General features: G+C 43.1%; 1 protein-coding gene across 7 annotated transcripts in view; it reads right to left on the minus strand.

The window, feature by feature from the left end:
* Positions 1–17,986, minus strand: part of LOC112229665 (ras/Rap GTPase-activating protein SynGAP-like) — a 112,956-nt gene that overhangs the window by 20,390 nt on the left and 74,580 nt on the right. For 4 of the 7 annotated variants that reach the window (XM_042311662.1, XM_042311650.1, XM_042311634.1 and 1 more), the window contains exons 7-19: positions 17,523–17,621; positions 15,532–15,771; positions 14,998–15,327; positions 13,100–13,244; positions 12,834–12,978; positions 12,396–12,632; positions 11,941–12,142; positions 11,405–11,613; positions 10,883–11,096; positions 9,957–10,520; positions 9,313–9,756; positions 6,564–6,746; positions 5,516–5,727 (exon numbers count right to left, since the gene is read on the minus strand). In XM_042311662.1, the coding sequence (XP_042167596.1) occupies positions 5,516–5,727; positions 6,564–6,746; positions 9,313–9,756; positions 9,957–10,520; positions 10,883–11,096; positions 11,405–11,613; positions 11,941–12,142; positions 12,396–12,632; positions 12,834–12,978; positions 13,100–13,244; positions 14,998–15,327; positions 15,532–15,771; positions 17,523–17,621 (3,224 nt within the window). Of the gene's footprint in view, positions 1–5,515; positions 5,728–6,563; positions 6,747–9,312; positions 9,757–9,956; positions 10,554–10,882; positions 11,097–11,404; positions 11,614–11,940; positions 12,143–12,395; positions 12,633–12,833; positions 12,979–13,099; positions 13,245–14,997; positions 15,328–15,531; positions 15,772–17,522; positions 17,622–17,986 lie in introns of all 7 variants that reach the window. The other 3 variants (XM_042311653.1, XM_042311645.1, XM_042311664.1) reach the window with 3 other exon arrangements.

Genomic DNA, 17,986 nt, shown 5'->3' on the forward strand with positions numbered 1-17,986 from the left:
TTTCAATTGATACAGAATGGGACCTGAAAAAAAACCTTTAAGTGTATGAGTTCTGTATGTATGATCATATGATATATGTATCTATGCATGTAAGGTATACATACTCAATATCTTTGTATGCCTGAATGTAGGCCTACATACATATAATACTTCTGTTCATTAATGCTCAATTTAAATATATTATTGCACATGTCAAATATTGCTATTTCAATAGATTAAAATAGTTAATTACATTGGTAATATCATAACAAAATGTACATACAGAATCTTAGTGCATCATTATTGGTACGGCTGGTACAGTACTGGTACTTCAATAGGGTATTGATAACATTTAGATAGTGTGTTACTCTGTCTTGTCTGATACAATAGAATATAATCTGTCATATTCCTCTTAAGAAACATAACTGCTACTCTAGAGGCAGTCGTCTAGAGCAACCAAGATAAATCACAAAAAAAGTATTTCAAAGAATATCTGAAGTCATTTCTAAGAAGAATGATGAATGAGATTTGAAAATCAATGATAAAGGTTTGGGTTTTGTAGGAATGTATGGCTAATTTTCCTTTTGGAGGACAGTGGAAGTCGGGAAGTTTACATACACCTTAGCCAAATACATTTAAACTCAGTTTTTCACAATTCCTGTAATTTTCTCCTAGTAACAATTCCCTGTCTTAGGTCAGTTAGGATCACCACTTTATTTTAAGAATGTGAAATGCCAGAATAATAGTAGAGAATTATTTATTTCAGCTTTTATCTCTTTCATCACATTCCCAGTGGGTCAGAAGTTTACATACACTCAATTAGCATTTGGTAGCATTGCCTTCAAATTATTTAACTTGGGTCAAACATTTCGGGTAGCCTTCCACAAGCTTCCCACAATAATTTGGGTGAATTTTGGCCCATTCCTCCTGACAGAGCTGGTGTAACTGAGTCAGGCTTGTAGGCCTCCTTGCTCGCACACGCTTATTCAGTTCTGCACACAAATGTTCCATAGGATGGAGGTCAGGGCTTTGTGATGGCCACTCCAATACCTTGACTTTGTTGTCCTTAAGCCATTTTTCCACAACTTTGGAAGTATGCTTGGGATCATTGTCCACTTGAAAGACCCATTTGCGACCAAGCTTTAACTTCCTGACTGATGTCTTGAGATGTTGCTTCCACATAATTTTCCTACCTCATGATGCCTTCCATTTTGTGAAGTGCACCAGTCCCTCCTACAGCAAATCACCCCACAACATGATGCTGCCACCCCTGTGCTTCACAGTTGGGATGGTGTTCTTCGGCTTGCAAGCCTCCCCCTTTTTCCTCCAAACATAACGATGGTCATTATGGCCAAACAGGTCTATTTTTGTTTCATCAGACCAGAGGACATTTCTCCAAAAAGTACGATATTTGTCCCCATGTGCAGTTGCAAACCGTAGTCTGGCTTTTTTATGGCGGTTTTGGAGCGGTGGCTTCTTCCTTGCCTAGCGGCCTTTCAGGTTATGTCGATATAGGACTCGTTTTACTGTGGATATAGATACTTTGTACCTGTTTCCTCCAGCATCTTCATAAGGTCCTTTGCTGTTGTTCTGGGATTGATTTGCACTTTTCGCACCAAAGTATGTTCATCTCTAGGAGACAGAACGCGTCTCCTTCCTGAGCGGTATGACGGCTGCATGGTCCCATGGTGTTTATACTTGCGTACTATTGTTTGTACAGATGAACGAGTGACAGTACCTTCAGGCATTTGGAAATTGCTCCCAAGGATGAACCAGACTTGTGGAGGTCTTGGCTAATTTCTTTTGATTTTCCCATGATGTCAAGCAAAGAGGTACTGAGTTTGAAGGTAGGCCTAGTGTATGTAAACTTCTGACCCACTGGAATTGTGATACAGTGAATTATAAGTTAAATAATCTGTCTGTAAACAATTGTTGGAAAAACTACAATAGATGTCCTAACCGACTTGCCAAAACTATAGTTTGTTAACAAGAAATTTGTGGAGTGGTTTAAAAACGAGTTTTAATGACTCCAATCTAAGTGTATGTAAACTTCCGACTTCAACTGTATATACTGTATTTATATATATATATATACACATAAAGATTCATACGTATACACGTACACTACTGTTCAAAAGTTTGGGGTCACTTAGAAATGTCCTTGTTTTTGAAAGGAAAGCTATTTTTTTGTCCATTAACATAACGTCATATTGATCAGAAATACAGTGTAGACATTGTTAATGTTGTAAATGACTATTGTAGCTGGAAACGGCAGATTTTTTTATGAAATATCTACATAGGCGTACAGAGGCCCATTATTAGCAACCATAGATGTCCTAACTAACTTGCCAAAACTATAATTTGCTAACAAGACATTTGTGGAGTGGTTGAAAAACAAGTTAATGACTCCAACCTAAGTGTATGTAAACCTCCGACTTCAACTGTAACTACCTGAGCTAATGAAGTAGCTTGAAACCTATTTTCTACCATCAATAATAAAAAAATGCAAACAGCATTTCTCATTCATTGACAGCATATGAATCTGTCTTAAAATCTAGCAGCCATCCACTACTCATAGAATCCTCTAGATTACCTTGTCAACTGTAACAATGCCATCGCCCAAACTAACTTCAAAGGGGAAAGAGAACTTGTCATTTAGCAGATAAATTAGGTTTAGTCTGTGTTCTCTTTACACATCATAAGAAAGTATTTCCCCATCAAACTTTGGTCGTGGTTTGTAAAGATTGGCATTGTTCATTCTCATGGCAAGCTGTTATGGTGATGACTACAATATGTCATGTACTACCTTAGTCTTTGCTTCATGCATTTTTATCAAAAACACCATTATGGCCTCTTACTGTATAGGGCAGATAGAAGTCATATGATGTCACCTTTCAGTCCATTATTGTGCTTTTCAATTCAATCTAGGTGAATCCCTCTCAGTTTACAATTATCGGAATAATCACCACAGATGATGCAGGTGAACTACTAAAGGAAAAGAAACAAGCAGCATGTTTGATATACTGGTAAGAAAAAGGTTGCCAAGTAGTGCAATAGTACAAAGGGCCTAAAAATGTGTCGTTTGGGTTCTTTATGCACAAAGTTATGGGGTTATGGATGGGATTGGTTCCATTAAGTACAGCCAGGAACTGCCTCGGTCTTCATTCCATTTCTTCTTCCCTGGAATGGATTAAAAGTTCCCTGTGACGCATATCTAACTTTCAATTGCAGATTATTAGAGGTGGTGGACAAAAGCAAAACATTTACACAAATAGTTTCCTCTCAAGTTCCTTGTCTCAAGTCAATTTGTTAACATTAGTCAGAAAAATAATGTTCAATGAACATTTTTCTACTGACTGGGTGAAAACCAATTGCCTAATGATTTCACTGTTGACCTCACCTTTCAAATTAATGTGCAGTTAGTTTGAAGCTATCCCATTATTTATATATACACTGCTCAAAAAATAAAGGGAACACTAAAATAACACATCCTAGATCTGAATGAATGAAATATTCTTATTAAATACTTTTTTCTTTACATACAGTTGAATGTGCTGACAACAAAATCACACACAAATTATCATTGGAAATCAAATTTATCAACCCATGGAGGTCTGGATTTGGAGTCACACTCAAAATTAAAGTGGAAAACCACACTACAGGCTGATCCAACTTTGATATAATGTCCTTAAAACAAGTCAAAATTAGGCTCAGTAGTGTGTGTGGCCTCCACGTGCCTGTATGACCTCCCTACAACGCCTGGGCATGCTCCTGATGAGGTGGCGGATGGTCTCCTGAGGGATATCCTCCCAGACCTAGACTAAAGCATCCGCCAACTCCTGGACAGTCTGTGGTGCAACGTGGCGTTGGTGGATAGAGCGAGACATGATGTCCCAGATGTGCTCAAATGGATTAAAGTCTGGGGGATGGTCGGGCCAGTTCATAGCATCAATGCCTTCCTCTTGCAGGAACTGCTGACACACTCCAGCCACATGAGGTCTAGCATTGTCTTGCATTAGGAGGAACCCAAGGCCAACCGCACCAGCATATGGTCTCACAAGGGGTCTGAGGATCTCATCTCGGTACCTAATGGCAGTCAGGCTACCTCTGGCGAGCACATGGAGGGCTGTGCGGCCCCCCAAAGAAATGCCACCCCACACTATGACTGACCCACCGTCAGACCGGTCATGCTGGAGGATGTTGCAGGCAGCAGAACATTCTCCACGGCGTCTCCAGATTCTGTCACGTCTGTCACATGTGCTCAGTGTGAACCTGCTTTCATCTGTGAAGAGCACAGGGCGCCAGTGGCGAATTTGCCAATCTTGGTGTTCTCTGGCAAATGCCAAACGTCCTGCACGGTGTTGGGCTGTAAGCACAACCCCCACCTGTGGACGTCGGGCCCTCATACCACCCTCATGGAGCCTGTTTCTGACCGTTTGAGCAGACACATGCACATTTGTGGCCTGCTGGAGGTCATTTTGCAGGGCTCTGGCAGTGCTCCTCCTGCTCCTCCTTGCACAAAGGCGGAGGTACCGGTCCTGCTGCTGGGTTGTTGCCCTCCTACGGCCTCCTCCACGTCTCCTGATGTACTGACCTGTCTCCTGGTAGCGCCTCCATGCTCTAGACACTACGCTGACAGACACAGCAAACCTTCTTGCCACAGCTCGCATTGATGTGCCATCCTGGATGAGCTGCACTACCTGAGCCATTTGTGTGGGTTGTAGACTCCGCCTCATGCTACCACTAGAGTGAAAGCACTGCCAGCATTCAAAAGTGACCAAAACATCAGCCAGGAAGCATAGGAACTGAGAAGTGGTCACCACCTACAGAACCACTCCTTTATTGGGGGTGTCTTGCTAATTGCCTATAATTTCCACCTGTTGTCTATTCCATTTGCACAACAGCATGTGAAATTTATTGTCAATCAGTGTTGCTTCCTAAGTGGACAGTTTGATTTCACAGAAGTGTGATTGACTTGGAGTTACATTGTGTTGTTTAAGTGTTCCCTTTAATTTTTTTTAAGACAGTGCATCCCAGTGCAAGAGGTGTCACTACAGTCCCTGGTTCAAATCCAGGCTGTATCACATCCAGCCGTGATTGGGAGTCCTATAGGGCGGCACACAATTGCCCAGTGTCGTCCGAGTTTGGCCGGGTTAGGCCGTCATTGTGAAAATAAGTATTTGTTCTTAACTGACTTGCCTTGTTAGTAAAGGTTTACATTTTTAAAAAATAATTTAAAATATGGTTGAGGCCTCCCCGTTATTTCTCCATACATTATTAATGTATCTATTTCATAACTATACACTATCTAGACTCATATATTCATCAATATTCCCCATATTATTTCCAAAAATCAGCACTTGCCTAAAGAAGATTAACTCTGTCTATAATTGTTGATATTTCTTGGATAAACGTAATCAGACACGATAGGTCTTAACAATTCATTAATTTATTTTCTTCACTCCATTTTAGTTCTCTCTCTCTTCCTCTCTACATCTCCATCTCCTCCACCCTCCACCACCACCCCTCTTTTTACCTGTTGATTATTCCTTTAATTTGGGAGTCTTTCTCCACTTGCTGTTGCCGTAGCCTCCTCTCGCTGTCCTCCAGGCGACTCTGGTATTGTGAGAGGATCTTACTGGTCTGCTGCTCCTGGGAAAGGAGCCTCTTCTCATACTCCTCCAGCTTCCTGTGGGACATGATCAGTCGCTCCTTCAGGGAGTGGATCTCCTCCTCGTATTCCTTTACCTGAGACAGACAGACAGAGAGAAGAGAACGCATTGGAGATAGAAAATGGTTGAGCAATTGTCATACACGTCGACAAGTCACCATGGAATAGGGAGGCAACCACATTGTTGTCCAGTGTTCATTAAAGTCTAAGGCACACATAGTTTATCCCATTTTCACTTACTCACTATGCACAAAGATCCAGCTATGTCTATTATGAAAATAACTCCAGAAGGGAATATATTGAAAATATAAAAATAGTTGAGCAAATGTCATACTGTTTATTAGCAACACATGGCTAAACAACCAGCAAATGTCCTTGGGGGTTGACTGAACACACCTTCACTCGGACAAAGAAATGTGGTAATGCGGTGTCTGCGGTCAAATATGAATATGTGAGCTAAAAGTTTGTTTATTTTCAATGACTCACTGTTGTTCAAGTTCATCCTCAGCTGTTCCTTTCTAAATTATTCATAAATACGTGTCTCGGTACCATCTGTTCTCCACTGATAGACTTGGGTTGCACTTCCCTGACATCTGTACTGTGCATTAAAGAAGGAGATATGACTCAGATCAGTGTTACGGTTCTCTAGTCTCACAGTTTGCTGTTTAATATGCTGCTACGTCGAATTGCTAAAGATAGAAATTCTGCATTCCTTTGAGGGATCGTTTTGTTACTGTTGATTTCCTAGAAGGTTGGGATTTCAATGCCAAAGCTACAGTATATTGTTAAGACAATTATCTACTGTTTTTATATACATATATACACACACACACACACACACACATTGCCAATGTCAAATTTAGGCTAGCATTCTTTTGTATTGCGAAAGCTGTGGTGGGAGAGATGTATCTACCCTGTCTAAGCGAGACTCATCCATGCTTTTGGAGTACTCCTTCAGCTTGAACTCCTCACGGTCGATGCGGTTAGCCTCCAGAGTAATGTCAGCGGAGAGGTGAGGCATGTTGGAGACCCAGGCGACTGTTCTCTCATTGGCCGGGGTCGGGGGGTTAAGGGTCGAGGGCGACTGCCCGGAACCCTGGGGAAAAAGGCAAGAAGCAGATATGAAGAGGAAGAATATGTACTAGTACTAGCAGTGGTGTGTATTCATGAGTGCCAAGGGAAGCCAGGCCTGTCACCAAAAATTGAACAAGAAAAAACATAGATACATTTTTTTTTTTGTCTCTCTGTGTTTCATCATTTTCCTTCAATTCGCAAGAGGCTGAATATATCTATATCAGTGTCTCCTGACTCCTCCTGTCTCAGCCTCCAGTATTTATGCTGCAGTAGTTTGTGTCAGGGGGCTAGGGTCAGTTTGTTATATCTGGAGTACTTCTCCTGTCCTATTCAGTGTCCTGTGTGAATTTAAGTACGCTCTCTCTAATTCTCTCTTTCTCTCTTTCTTTCTCTCTCTCGGAGGACCTGAGCCCTAGGACCATGCCTCAGGACTACCTGACATGATGACTCCTTGCTGTCCCCAGTCCACCTGGCCGTGCTGCTGCTCCAGTTTCAACTATTCTGCCTTATTATTATTATTATTGGACCATGCTGATCATTTATGAACATTTGAACATCTTGGCCATGTTCTGTTATAATCTCCACCCGGCACAGCCAGAAGAGGACTGGCCACCCCACATAGCCTGGTTCCTCTCTAGGTTTCTTCCTAGGTTTTGGCCTTTCTAGAGAGTTTTTCCTAGCCACCGTGCTTCTACACCTGCATTGCTTGCTGTTTGGGGTTTTAGGCTGGGTTTCTGTACAGCACTTTGAGATATCAGCTGATGTACGAAGGGCTATATAAATACATTTTATTTGATTTGATCTCAGTGGAGAACGCATCCAAGCAAGCAAAACACTGCCCCTCTGTCTCTGTATGTGTCAGCCATCTATCTGATGCTGTCTGGGCCAAAAGAGTATGACATTGTTGCCGGACGTAGCATTGAATGCAAGGGAAACCAATAAGCATTTGGCCTTCCTTGATTAAGTATAAAATAATAGCCAATCAGCGTTGCTCTAAACTGAGTGAGCCCAACTGTGAATGGTCCTGGCGTATCATTAATAAGTGTCAAGGGAAGCCAGTTTGGATTTGGCATCACTCCTATCAAATCGCAATGAGAGCATACGTCATTGAGAAACAACTTGAATTGTTGAATCTCGTTGTGATGTTGTCCTCTGGTGGCTAGCTAGCTCTTTCCTAATTTAGCCATGGATGGAAATAGGGATTTGGACTTGTGGTTTTACTTAATTCTCCATACTGGCCAATGATTATAACAGTGATTCTGATCCAACCATTAATTCCTACATTGTGCCCCTGGCCTGAGAGGATGGAAGTTCAATATGTAGCTTGATGTAAAAGGCTCATGTTAACTAGCTAACATTGCCCATGAAAGGAAGTTAGACTAGCAAGCAAGCATTTTAGCCATGTAGCCTAGGACAACAATAAATAAAAGAGTGTACTATATGACAGAGTGACTGTTTCGTCAACATTAAAGAGGATGGCATTGGCCTTTCTCTACAAGTAGGGTGAGTTAACAAGTGTTTTCGACTTGCACAAACTTTCTCACACACACACACACACATGAATCAGAACCATGGATAGCCACATTATATTTAGCTTACGTTGATTGGACTAAATTGTTTTTGGTTGCTTTTAGTTGTCACTGTAGTAGACTAAGCATAGGTGATATGATGATGTTGAAATGTTGAAGTTGAAATGTTTAATCTCAATCTCTTCTTTCAAATACTCATCATGGACACTCTTACTGACAGTTGTGCCTGCTTTGCGTGATGTATTGTTGTCTCTACCTTCTTGCCCTTTGCGCTGTTGTCTGTGCCCAATAATGTTTGTACCATGTTTAGTGCTGCTACCATGTTGTCATGTTGTGTTGCTACCATGTTGTCATGTAGTGTTGCTACCATGCAGTGTTGTCATGTGTTGCTGCCTTGCTATGTTGTTGTCTTAGGTCTCTTTATGTAGTGTTGTGTTGTCTCTCTTGTTGTGATTTGTGTGTTTTGTCCTATATTTATATATATTTTTTTATCCCCCGACCCCGCAGGAGGCCTTTTGCCTTTTGGTAGGCCGTCATTGGAAAGGGTTCTTAACTGATGCCTAGTTAAATAAAGGTTAAATAAAATAAAAAAATGGTGCTGGAAAAGTGTTTTCTTTGCATCTTGTGGTAACTCCCCTTGTGGTAACTCTCCTTGTGGTAACTCTCCTTGTGGTAACTCTCCTTGTGGTAACTCTCCTTGTGGTAACTCTAAACCAATAGTTGTTTAGTGGTCAAAAAATGTCTGAAACATTAACTTGACCATGCTGTAGGTCATGTAACTGTTATATATATATATATATATATATATATAATATAGCTACTGTGTACTACACACATGAGGGGGTGACCCTTGGCCCTATTTAATCATACAGGTCACTGGGACTCTGGGGTTGGTCAGAAACAACTGTGAAAGAGAGAGCATGGTTGAACTGTATTTGATAGGTGTGTTGGAATTGTTATATAATGCAGAGTGAGAGAAAATAACAGTGACAGCTATGAGCTTCTTGTCAGATTTAAGGGTAGATTAAATTACACAATAGAGTACAGTAGCCTGCATACCTGTTTACTAATGGAAGGTTTGAGCAGGTGCTGTTGCTGTGGTTGCTGTTGCTGCTGCTGTGATTGCTGTATGGTTGTTGTAGTGCCTCCCTGTGGCCCCTGGGGGCCCTGGCTCTCCCTGACAGAGCTCTGCTGGTGGGGCAGTCCAGGGGCTGTGTTGTCTTTGACCGACAGCTGTTGCCGTGGTGCCTGTTGCCGACCTCCGTAGCCCGACTCTGGTGATAGGTTGGCACTGGGCGGTCGCGTCTTAGCGGATGGTGTGGGAGCAGCAGCCGCACTGACGGACAGCTGATGGGAGGTCTGTGATTTGACGCGTTGAGTGGGAGGCGGGGCGATGGAGCTCTGGCGCACAGGCTGGACTGTGGAGGGGGGTGTGGCCAGGGAGGAATGGGAGGTACCAGTCTGAGAGGCCATGCCCATCTGCTGTTGCTGTTGAAGATTATCCTAACAAGGACAATTATAGAACTCCAAGTTATCCTGGTCTTAAACCTGTTTCAGATGTTTACATTATGCTAATCCTATTTATGTAGGCTACAAACAAATGTTGACTTAAATTACAAGAAAGTAGGAGAGACAATAAGGCTAATTTGCACAAAAGTAGAACATGATTGTAAACACATTCTTGACCTTAAGTTAATCCATACCTGCCCGTGCATGGACAGTTGCCGCCGTGCGAAATCAGCCCTGCTGTAGTCGTCGCTATAGCTGTGTGAGTGGATAATGGCTGGCTGCCCCAGGTGCCCTGCCCCGGTCCTCAGGGTGGACAGGTCCTCGCTGCGAGAGAACCCCCCATGGGCGAACTGGGGGATGTAGGCCTCGTGCGAGCCACCGGGGTCAGGCTCCGGGGCCAGGAGCAGGGGCGGCGGGAGATGGGCCCTGCTGTGCTGGTGGTGAAGGTGGGGTCCATCTGCAGTGCCGGTGGCCAGGTGAAACAGGGGGTTCTGGAAGGAGAGCGGGTATCTCAGGGCGGCGGCCTGCTGCTGCTGCTGCTGGGACAGCGAGTCGGTGGTGGTGCCCATCTGGCTCAACTGGCTCAGCCGGAGGCCCCCTGACATGCTGGATCCCCCCGAGCCTGCCGAGAGGCGGCCTCCGGCCCGGAGCTGACCACTCAGGCCCGAGCCCAGGCCTCCTCCACCCTGGCTGCTGAGCCCTCCGAAGCTGCCCATGCCGGTGATGGAGGCCTGGGAGGAGTTGAGCATGGCCACCGACTGCAGGTTAGACACGCTGTTCATTGTGGAGTCCTGGAGGTCCATCATAGATATACACTTTATTGACACTGAGCACCTAGACGAGATTGATAGAGCTAACAGCCTTCTGTGCCCAATTCTAGTGCCAATAAGTTGATTATGTTTTTTTATCTATTAAGAGGGGTGGTTGTAAGCCTGAATTGCATGTCCCATGACTTACCACTAAGGTACATCATTTTCCTATGAGCGCACAGCTGCCATACTATCCTGCAGTCGTCTGCCAGACTTGGCTACCACATGGAAAGGAGATGTGCAGTTTACATAGCTTCCTGTAGAACATGTCTCCTAACAAATCCTAATGCTATCAAAATAATTCAACTAACCTTGTGGTCTGGCTCGGTGATATCGGAGCTACTGGTGCAGTAGGCAGGGCTGGATCGGGCCAAGGGAGGGCGTGTTACATAGAAAACGTCTTTGGAGGCTCGATGTGGGTGATCACGCTCTTGGAAACTCAGCTGAGGATGAGCACGAGACGGCATGACCCCCCCACCGGACACACCAGATGTAGGGGAAGGCAAGCGAGTGATATCTATGGAGCTTAAGAAAGGCAACAACACATGGCAACAGATTGGAGAAGACGATGACAAGGTTATAGGTGTATTACGAGTTTGGCACAAAAGGCACAACCCAACCACAGCTTTATGGCGGGAAAGGCAAAACTTTAACAAATGCACCAACCAACCATCCTCTTAGGGCTGGTTTCCCCAACACGGATTAAACCTAATCATAGACTAAAAAGTATGTTCAATGGAAATTCTCCATTCAAAGTGCTTTTTTGTCCAGGACTATACTTAACCTGTTTCCAGGAAATAGGCCCATAGGATTAAATAAAGCCAGGGCACTACCTGTTGAGATCCTTCATCATGAGATTCTGGAACTCCGAGGAGACTCCCCTGTTGAAGCTGGGTCGTGAGAGCAGCCTCTCCGTCTGTCTCTCATGGACTCTATCTGTCTGGTTCTGGTGGCTGGGCTGCCTCTGCAGGTGGGGGTTACGCAGGGCCATGCTGATGTCATTCAAGAGGCGGGGCAAGGGACCCAGTTTGATAATGGCATCCTGTGGGTTAGGGTTAGAAGACTGACATGAATACAAGTTAACTATGACAATAGGAAAAGCATTCAATGGGTTACAAAGTGTGGTTGATCATTTTAAGTATCTTATCTTTGAAAATTACAAGTGCCCTTAATCATTCCATTCATTCTACTGACTCATACGTTCAGATTACTGAGTTGTCAAGACCATACATAGTTATTTTATTGTCCTGATTCCTAATTGGACTTCATTATTGAATAACACTACAATGGTTATCTGTAACTTGTACTTTTCTTATTGGTCATATGTTGTAGAGGTTATATTGTTAATATTTACCCTGATCCTCCCTACCTTGCTGAGCTGGGCCATGACCTCCCAGAGGAGGCTGTGTAGTATGGACAGCTCCCTGCCCAGGTCGATGTAGCCCTCGAAACCCCCCGCGTTGCTCACACTGTCCAGGTTGGAGATCTCATAGAGGAATTGTTGCATGGAGCCCCACTCCATCTCTAAGAACTCATTCATGAAGCACATGTACTCCTCTTTCATACCAAACCTGAGGGAGAGAGAGAAGAAGAGTCAAAATGCTATAAACTCAGATTACACATCATCGGCTGGTTTCCCGGACACAGAATTAGCCCAATCCTGGATTAATAACTAATAAGAAATTTCAATGGAGTAAATACATTTGAGCATGCTTTTTAGTCCAGGACTAGACTTAAATCTTTGTCCCAGAAAAATACTCAAAATATTACAGAAGTTTTAGCATAAGCATAACATTATAAGTTGTAGTGAATGAATGAACTGACTTGGAGAAGTTGGCCAGGTTCTGCACCACTTTGGAGATGAGGGTGAGCGTGCGCGACGTCTGCTCATCTGGGTACTCCTGGGTCAGGTTAAACAGAGAGGGGGACATGACGGCCGGACACAGGAAGCGCAGGAAAAGGGAGCCGCTGATTAGGCGGTCTGCGATGTCCTCCCTCCCCCTCTCTGCACAGCGCACCCTCCACGAGGCAAACACCTCCTTCAGCTCTCGAGGAAACACACTGCAGAGAGATACAAATATACAGTGTGTTATTATCATTTGATAGTATATTCTGGCTTTAGTAAGGCAGCGTATGCCAACTACTGAATGCAAATCTGGTGTGTTCAACAATAAAATTATGTAAATAAGTCTTTGGGTGCTGTAGACCAGGAGTAATCCTACTTGAATGAAAACGGTAAACACTCATATGCCAACTACTGACCAATGGGAGTTGACGATTTTGCAGAGTGCCAGTTCGCAGCACATACGGAGATTGGCTTGGTGATCTGGAAGGACAGAGGGTGGTGTCCTCATGGGGTCCACCTCGCAGTTCTCCTCTGATTCGTACAGCGCCCTTATGAACTCCCCTGAAACAAACACAATATCACTGACCATTAGGCAAACACAGAAAGATAATGAATACATCACAGCAAGAACAGTTCAACAACATGTATTGAGTGATAAATGTGAAGTATTCGAAGGCCACACCTATTGCATCCTTGAGGTACTTATGTCCAATCAGCTTGAGATACTCTTCTATGGCTTTGGTGGCCAGAGTGTTCTCTCTGAAGATAAGGTGTTCTCGGTCTATGAATCTATCTACCTCACACATCGCCATGTCTGAAAGAAAATCCTGGGAAGAAACAAAACAGAAACATCAATATAGCATAGACTTTCTTTTTAAAACATTCAATTATAATCCATTGGGTACTCTCAAATTCAATTTTGAGGATATAACGCCTTTCCTCAGGTCAGAGTGTAATTTGTTACGTTTAATATTCCTTCTGTTTCAATCTCTTTTGGTTTATGGTTTGGTAAGAAAACCAAGAAGTAGTCAAACTAATGTTAATTTTGTAGCTTATATTGCCTTAAAGATAGAATACGCAGGTTGTGGGCGCCCCCCCATGCTGCCCCACTTCTTCTGTTGTGTTTTCTCTTTGAACAAAAACAAGTGGTTTCAGCCCTGAGCCGCCTTGGGCTGGCCTTCTGGGCAAGGTGTGTCTTTGCACTAAAACCTGCCTACTCGAACGACCCTGCTGCCATGCTCCAGAGCTGGAGAAGAAGTGAAAGTCACTTGCAAGCTATAGTCGCAAGAAACAAACACAGAGCAGACGAAGCCAACAAGCTAGCTAACTTATTTGCTGATAAACTGTCCTGGTAGCAGGGCCAGCGTTTTCAGAAAATGTAGACAGAAACAAGCATCATTCTCAGTTCTTGGATCTGAATCAACTCGACCCCAAAAGAGAAAAAGAAGCGGAAAAAAAGACTGCTCATGACCAATCAACAAACCGGATAAACATTGGAATTAATTTTGTAAGGTGGAAGAGTGATGCCCAAATGGCCACCATTGTCATGGACAAGTGTTGGGTTGCGTTTTTTTATAGCTACATTAGCTGCTAACCTTAGTGTGTTCAATGTTCAAGCTTGCTAACATGGCTACTTAGCTAGCTAGATGACATAGATGACATATTTTGTATTTGGAAACTAACGATAACTAGCTACATTATGAAGCTACACTGCATAAACAACACTAAATGCCCAATGCCTTTATTTCAACTAGCTAACGTTAGCTAGTTACGTAAAGCTAAATATGCAGATTGTTGACATGATAGTGTGTTTGGTTTGTAGATGATAATGCTAGGTGGTTGACAGCATTTTCAACCTAGGACCACCCCAAAAATGCATCATCTAGCTATACAGTGACATCACGCAAACATTTTTTTTCTCAGGGAGATACTGGTGGAGACAGTCTGATTTCAAGGGAACCTGAGGTTGTAGAAGTTGTGATTGTGGAAAAGTCCAAAAGAGAGGTAAACATTTTTATAGAATGTTTTGTGATTGAATAATAATTTGATTGGTAATCGACCAATGGAAGCTATGTTTGCCAGTTCAGCACATTGCTTACATAGCATGGCATTGAGGCCTACCGTGAACTGCCCAACTTCAAGGACTGAATGAATATCCAGAGGGGTCAGTAAAGTAAACAATGGCTCATCTGCATGACATATTGCTAGACCATGGGCCATCAAGTAATAGGATGGTTACATTAGCATGACACATGTTACACTGGTTACAGCGCAACACTACATGCTATGTATTTAAAGGACACTGTTATGACATTGACCTATTTGGCAGTAATGCCCCCCCCTCCCTATTTAGCTGTAGTCAACAGAGCATGGTGATTTGAGGCAGTTGAATATATAAACAGTGGATACATTCTCACTATAATGTACTCATATTCCATCAATATTATGCTATCAAATCAAAAACAGCATTTATCTGGCATATACACAGGATACAGTGAGGTGTATACAGGAATATGACCTTGCATTGTACCGTGTACTATTGAAGTAACAACTTGTTTAATGTTTCATGCCAATACATACCTTTGCTTTCCCCGTGCTCTGTAATATGTGGACCAGCGCACAGGCCACCTCTTCTTTACTCTTCACGCTCAGTAGAGGCTCTAGCACCGCACACAAAGTCCGGTAGTTATTGGTAACATACTCGGCAAACTCCTTGTACAGCTCCATGGGCAGGATGCTCATGGTCTGGTAACGGGACTTGAGGCGTAGGGAGGCATTGATGATCTTGCCCCCTGCTTGCCCCTTGGCCAGGATGCTAGGCTGGATGACCGGGTACCACTGCTCCACAAACTGTCGGCCCGTGATGCTGGAGATAGGGATACTGACTAGTCCCAGGTATGTGCTCTTTTCCTGATAGAAGAGGGGAAATGAATATGGGATTTTGTGGACAAGAGTTATGTGGCCATTAAGAAAGAGGAGAAAAAGAAGATAGTAATGAAACTAAAGTATATTCATCTTAATCATTGGGCAAACTGCTTCAACCAGTCTGCAAAAAATGTCATTTTAACCAGTTTCATCCCGTTTTGCACACTGGTGAGAGAGTTGTCTCTTTACCTTGCGTCTCTTCTTGTCAGTCTCCTTGTAGAGATGAAGGCGTAGGTTGCGGACGGCTGGCAAGTTGTTGAACTCAAAGTGCTCGCCCCAGAACACGGTGTCAGTCCGGGGCTTGCTGGTGGTGCGTGCGTAAAGCATGTCGTCCAGACAAAGTTCGCAGTAGTAGCGCTTCTTGGCGGGAAGTTCCCGCGCCTCGATGATCCAGAGTTTCAGCACGTTGTCCACCCTCCGACTGTTGTCCTGAAGAGGGGCGAAGAGAGGGTGGCAAAAGGACAAGGCAGAACAGGGAGGAAAGAAAACCAAAGGGAAAAAGACCAAAGAGAAAAAGAAAGCCAAAGGGAGAGGGAGGGTTGAGTAGGTTAAGAACAGTGGTGTAAAGTACTTCAGTAAAAATACTTTAAAGTACTACTTAAGTCATTTTTTTGGGGTATCTGTACTTTACTATTCATATTTTTTACAACTTTTACTTTACATTCCAAAAGAAAATAATGTACTTTTTAATCCATACATTTTCCCTGACACCCAAAAGTACTCGTTACATTTTGACAGGAAAATTGTTAAATTCACACACTTGTCAAGAGAACATTCCTGGTCATCCCTACTGCTTCTGATCTGGCGGACTCACTAAACACAAACGCTTCGTTTGTAAATTATGTCTGAGTGTTGGAGTGTGCCCCTGGTTATTCGTCAATAAAAAAAATTAAAACACAATTGTGCCGTCTGGATTTCTTAATATAAGGAATTTGAAATTATTCTAGTTTTACTTTTGATACTTAAGTATATTTTAGCAATTTCATTTACTTTTGATACTTAATTATATTTAAAACTAAATACTTTTAGACTTTCTCAAGTCGTATTTCACTGGGTGACTTTCACTTGAGTTATTTTCTTTACTTTTCTTTACTTTTACTCAGGTTTGACAATTCAGTACTTTTTCCACCACCAGTTAAGAACAGTCTAAGAACAATATGCACACATACAGATGGAGATAAATGAGATAATACATATGTACTGGAGGCATGAGAGACAGAAAGTGGATGTGTGATTGGTATGGTGCAGAAGAGAACTGCATTTTCTGAACATGATTACAAAGAGCCAACTATGTCTGAAATCCCCCCATGGGAGGAGAGCATGCTGTGCAGATTGCACAGAGTGATGTTTTAGTCAGGGGTGAGTCATTTCAACTAGTCTGAAATGCCACTGGATCGCTCAGCCTTGGCTCAGATCAGCTCTTAATACCGAATTTAGATTGCTAAGTATATCAGCAATGTTCCAAAGTAGTTTTTTCTTAAGTACTCCATTGGTATGCCACCTGACAATTGCAACCGTTCATCATGAATTTCAATAAGAAGAAGAATCAAGAGCGCCTGTCTGCCCAGCGACGGTTGCGAAATCTAATGAACATCCTGGTCTCTATCGACATCGCATCTCGTCTTATCTCTCCCATCATGTGTCTGGTTGGGAAATTCATGAGGGTGCAGAGGATATTTCGGAGCCCCCGTGTTGAGTCATTGGAGCCCCATGATTCAGCCAGGAACCCCGCAGTCACAGCATCTGGATGAGTCAATCCACTCGGGCTGATGTTTCCTCTCAGTTTGCCTTAATAACTGTAGCTCCCTTGCTGCCATCAAGAGCAGTTATCTGTCTCTTGTAATGTCTCTTTGATAAGAGGGGGCTATTACGCAGACCTAGGAGATCAAGCGTAGCTGAAATTAGAAGATCTGTTTTAATCAACCGCATCTAAAGTGCTGAGTTTGCTCTTTTTAGTTATCTATTTAACTCTGATGATAGTGTAGAAGTGCTGTGTTCTAATATGTACTGTATCTGGTGACTATATACATTATAGACATAGACAAACAGAGAGCACATGGAGGTTACAGTAAACAAAATGAGGAAATGCTCATATTGAAACAGACATTGAAGACAGGGGAGAAGGAGAGAGGCACTGACAGAACGAGAAGTAACTTAATTTTTCGTCCTTGTTTCCCCACCTTGTTGGGTTTGACAGCTCTCTGAAGATTCTCGATCCATTTGTCTCTCTCTGCACCCGAGCGACATGCAAAGCACTTGGTTCCCGAAGCCGTAGTCACCTGAGGTTACCAACGGTAACATCAACAGCCACAACCATTAGCAACTTGGGAGAAGATGACAAGTGGCATAACAACGTCCTTTAATCACAGAGACTTTTGTCATGTACACGTTGGCTATGGGAAAGTGAGCCATGCAGTGAAATCTGTTTTCACAACAAATTTCTGTGACAAATCAACTTGGGACATGAGCTCATTTCGAGCCGCCCATCATCTACCCAACATTAGTAGCAATAGTAGACAGACCTGGGTTCAAATGCTATTTCAAATATTTCAAACACTTTTAGTGTTTGCTTTAGCCTGCCTGGAGTGGCAGATGGATGGGATCTGAACTTTATCTTCTTCTATCGGTTCCACTGCACCAGGCA

This window comes from Oncorhynchus tshawytscha, linkage group LG03, assembly GCF_018296145.1.
Source record: "Oncorhynchus tshawytscha isolate Ot180627B linkage group LG03, Otsh_v2.0, whole genome shotgun sequence".
NCBI classification, from domain to species: Eukaryota; Metazoa; Chordata; class Actinopteri; order Salmoniformes; family Salmonidae; genus Oncorhynchus; species Oncorhynchus tshawytscha.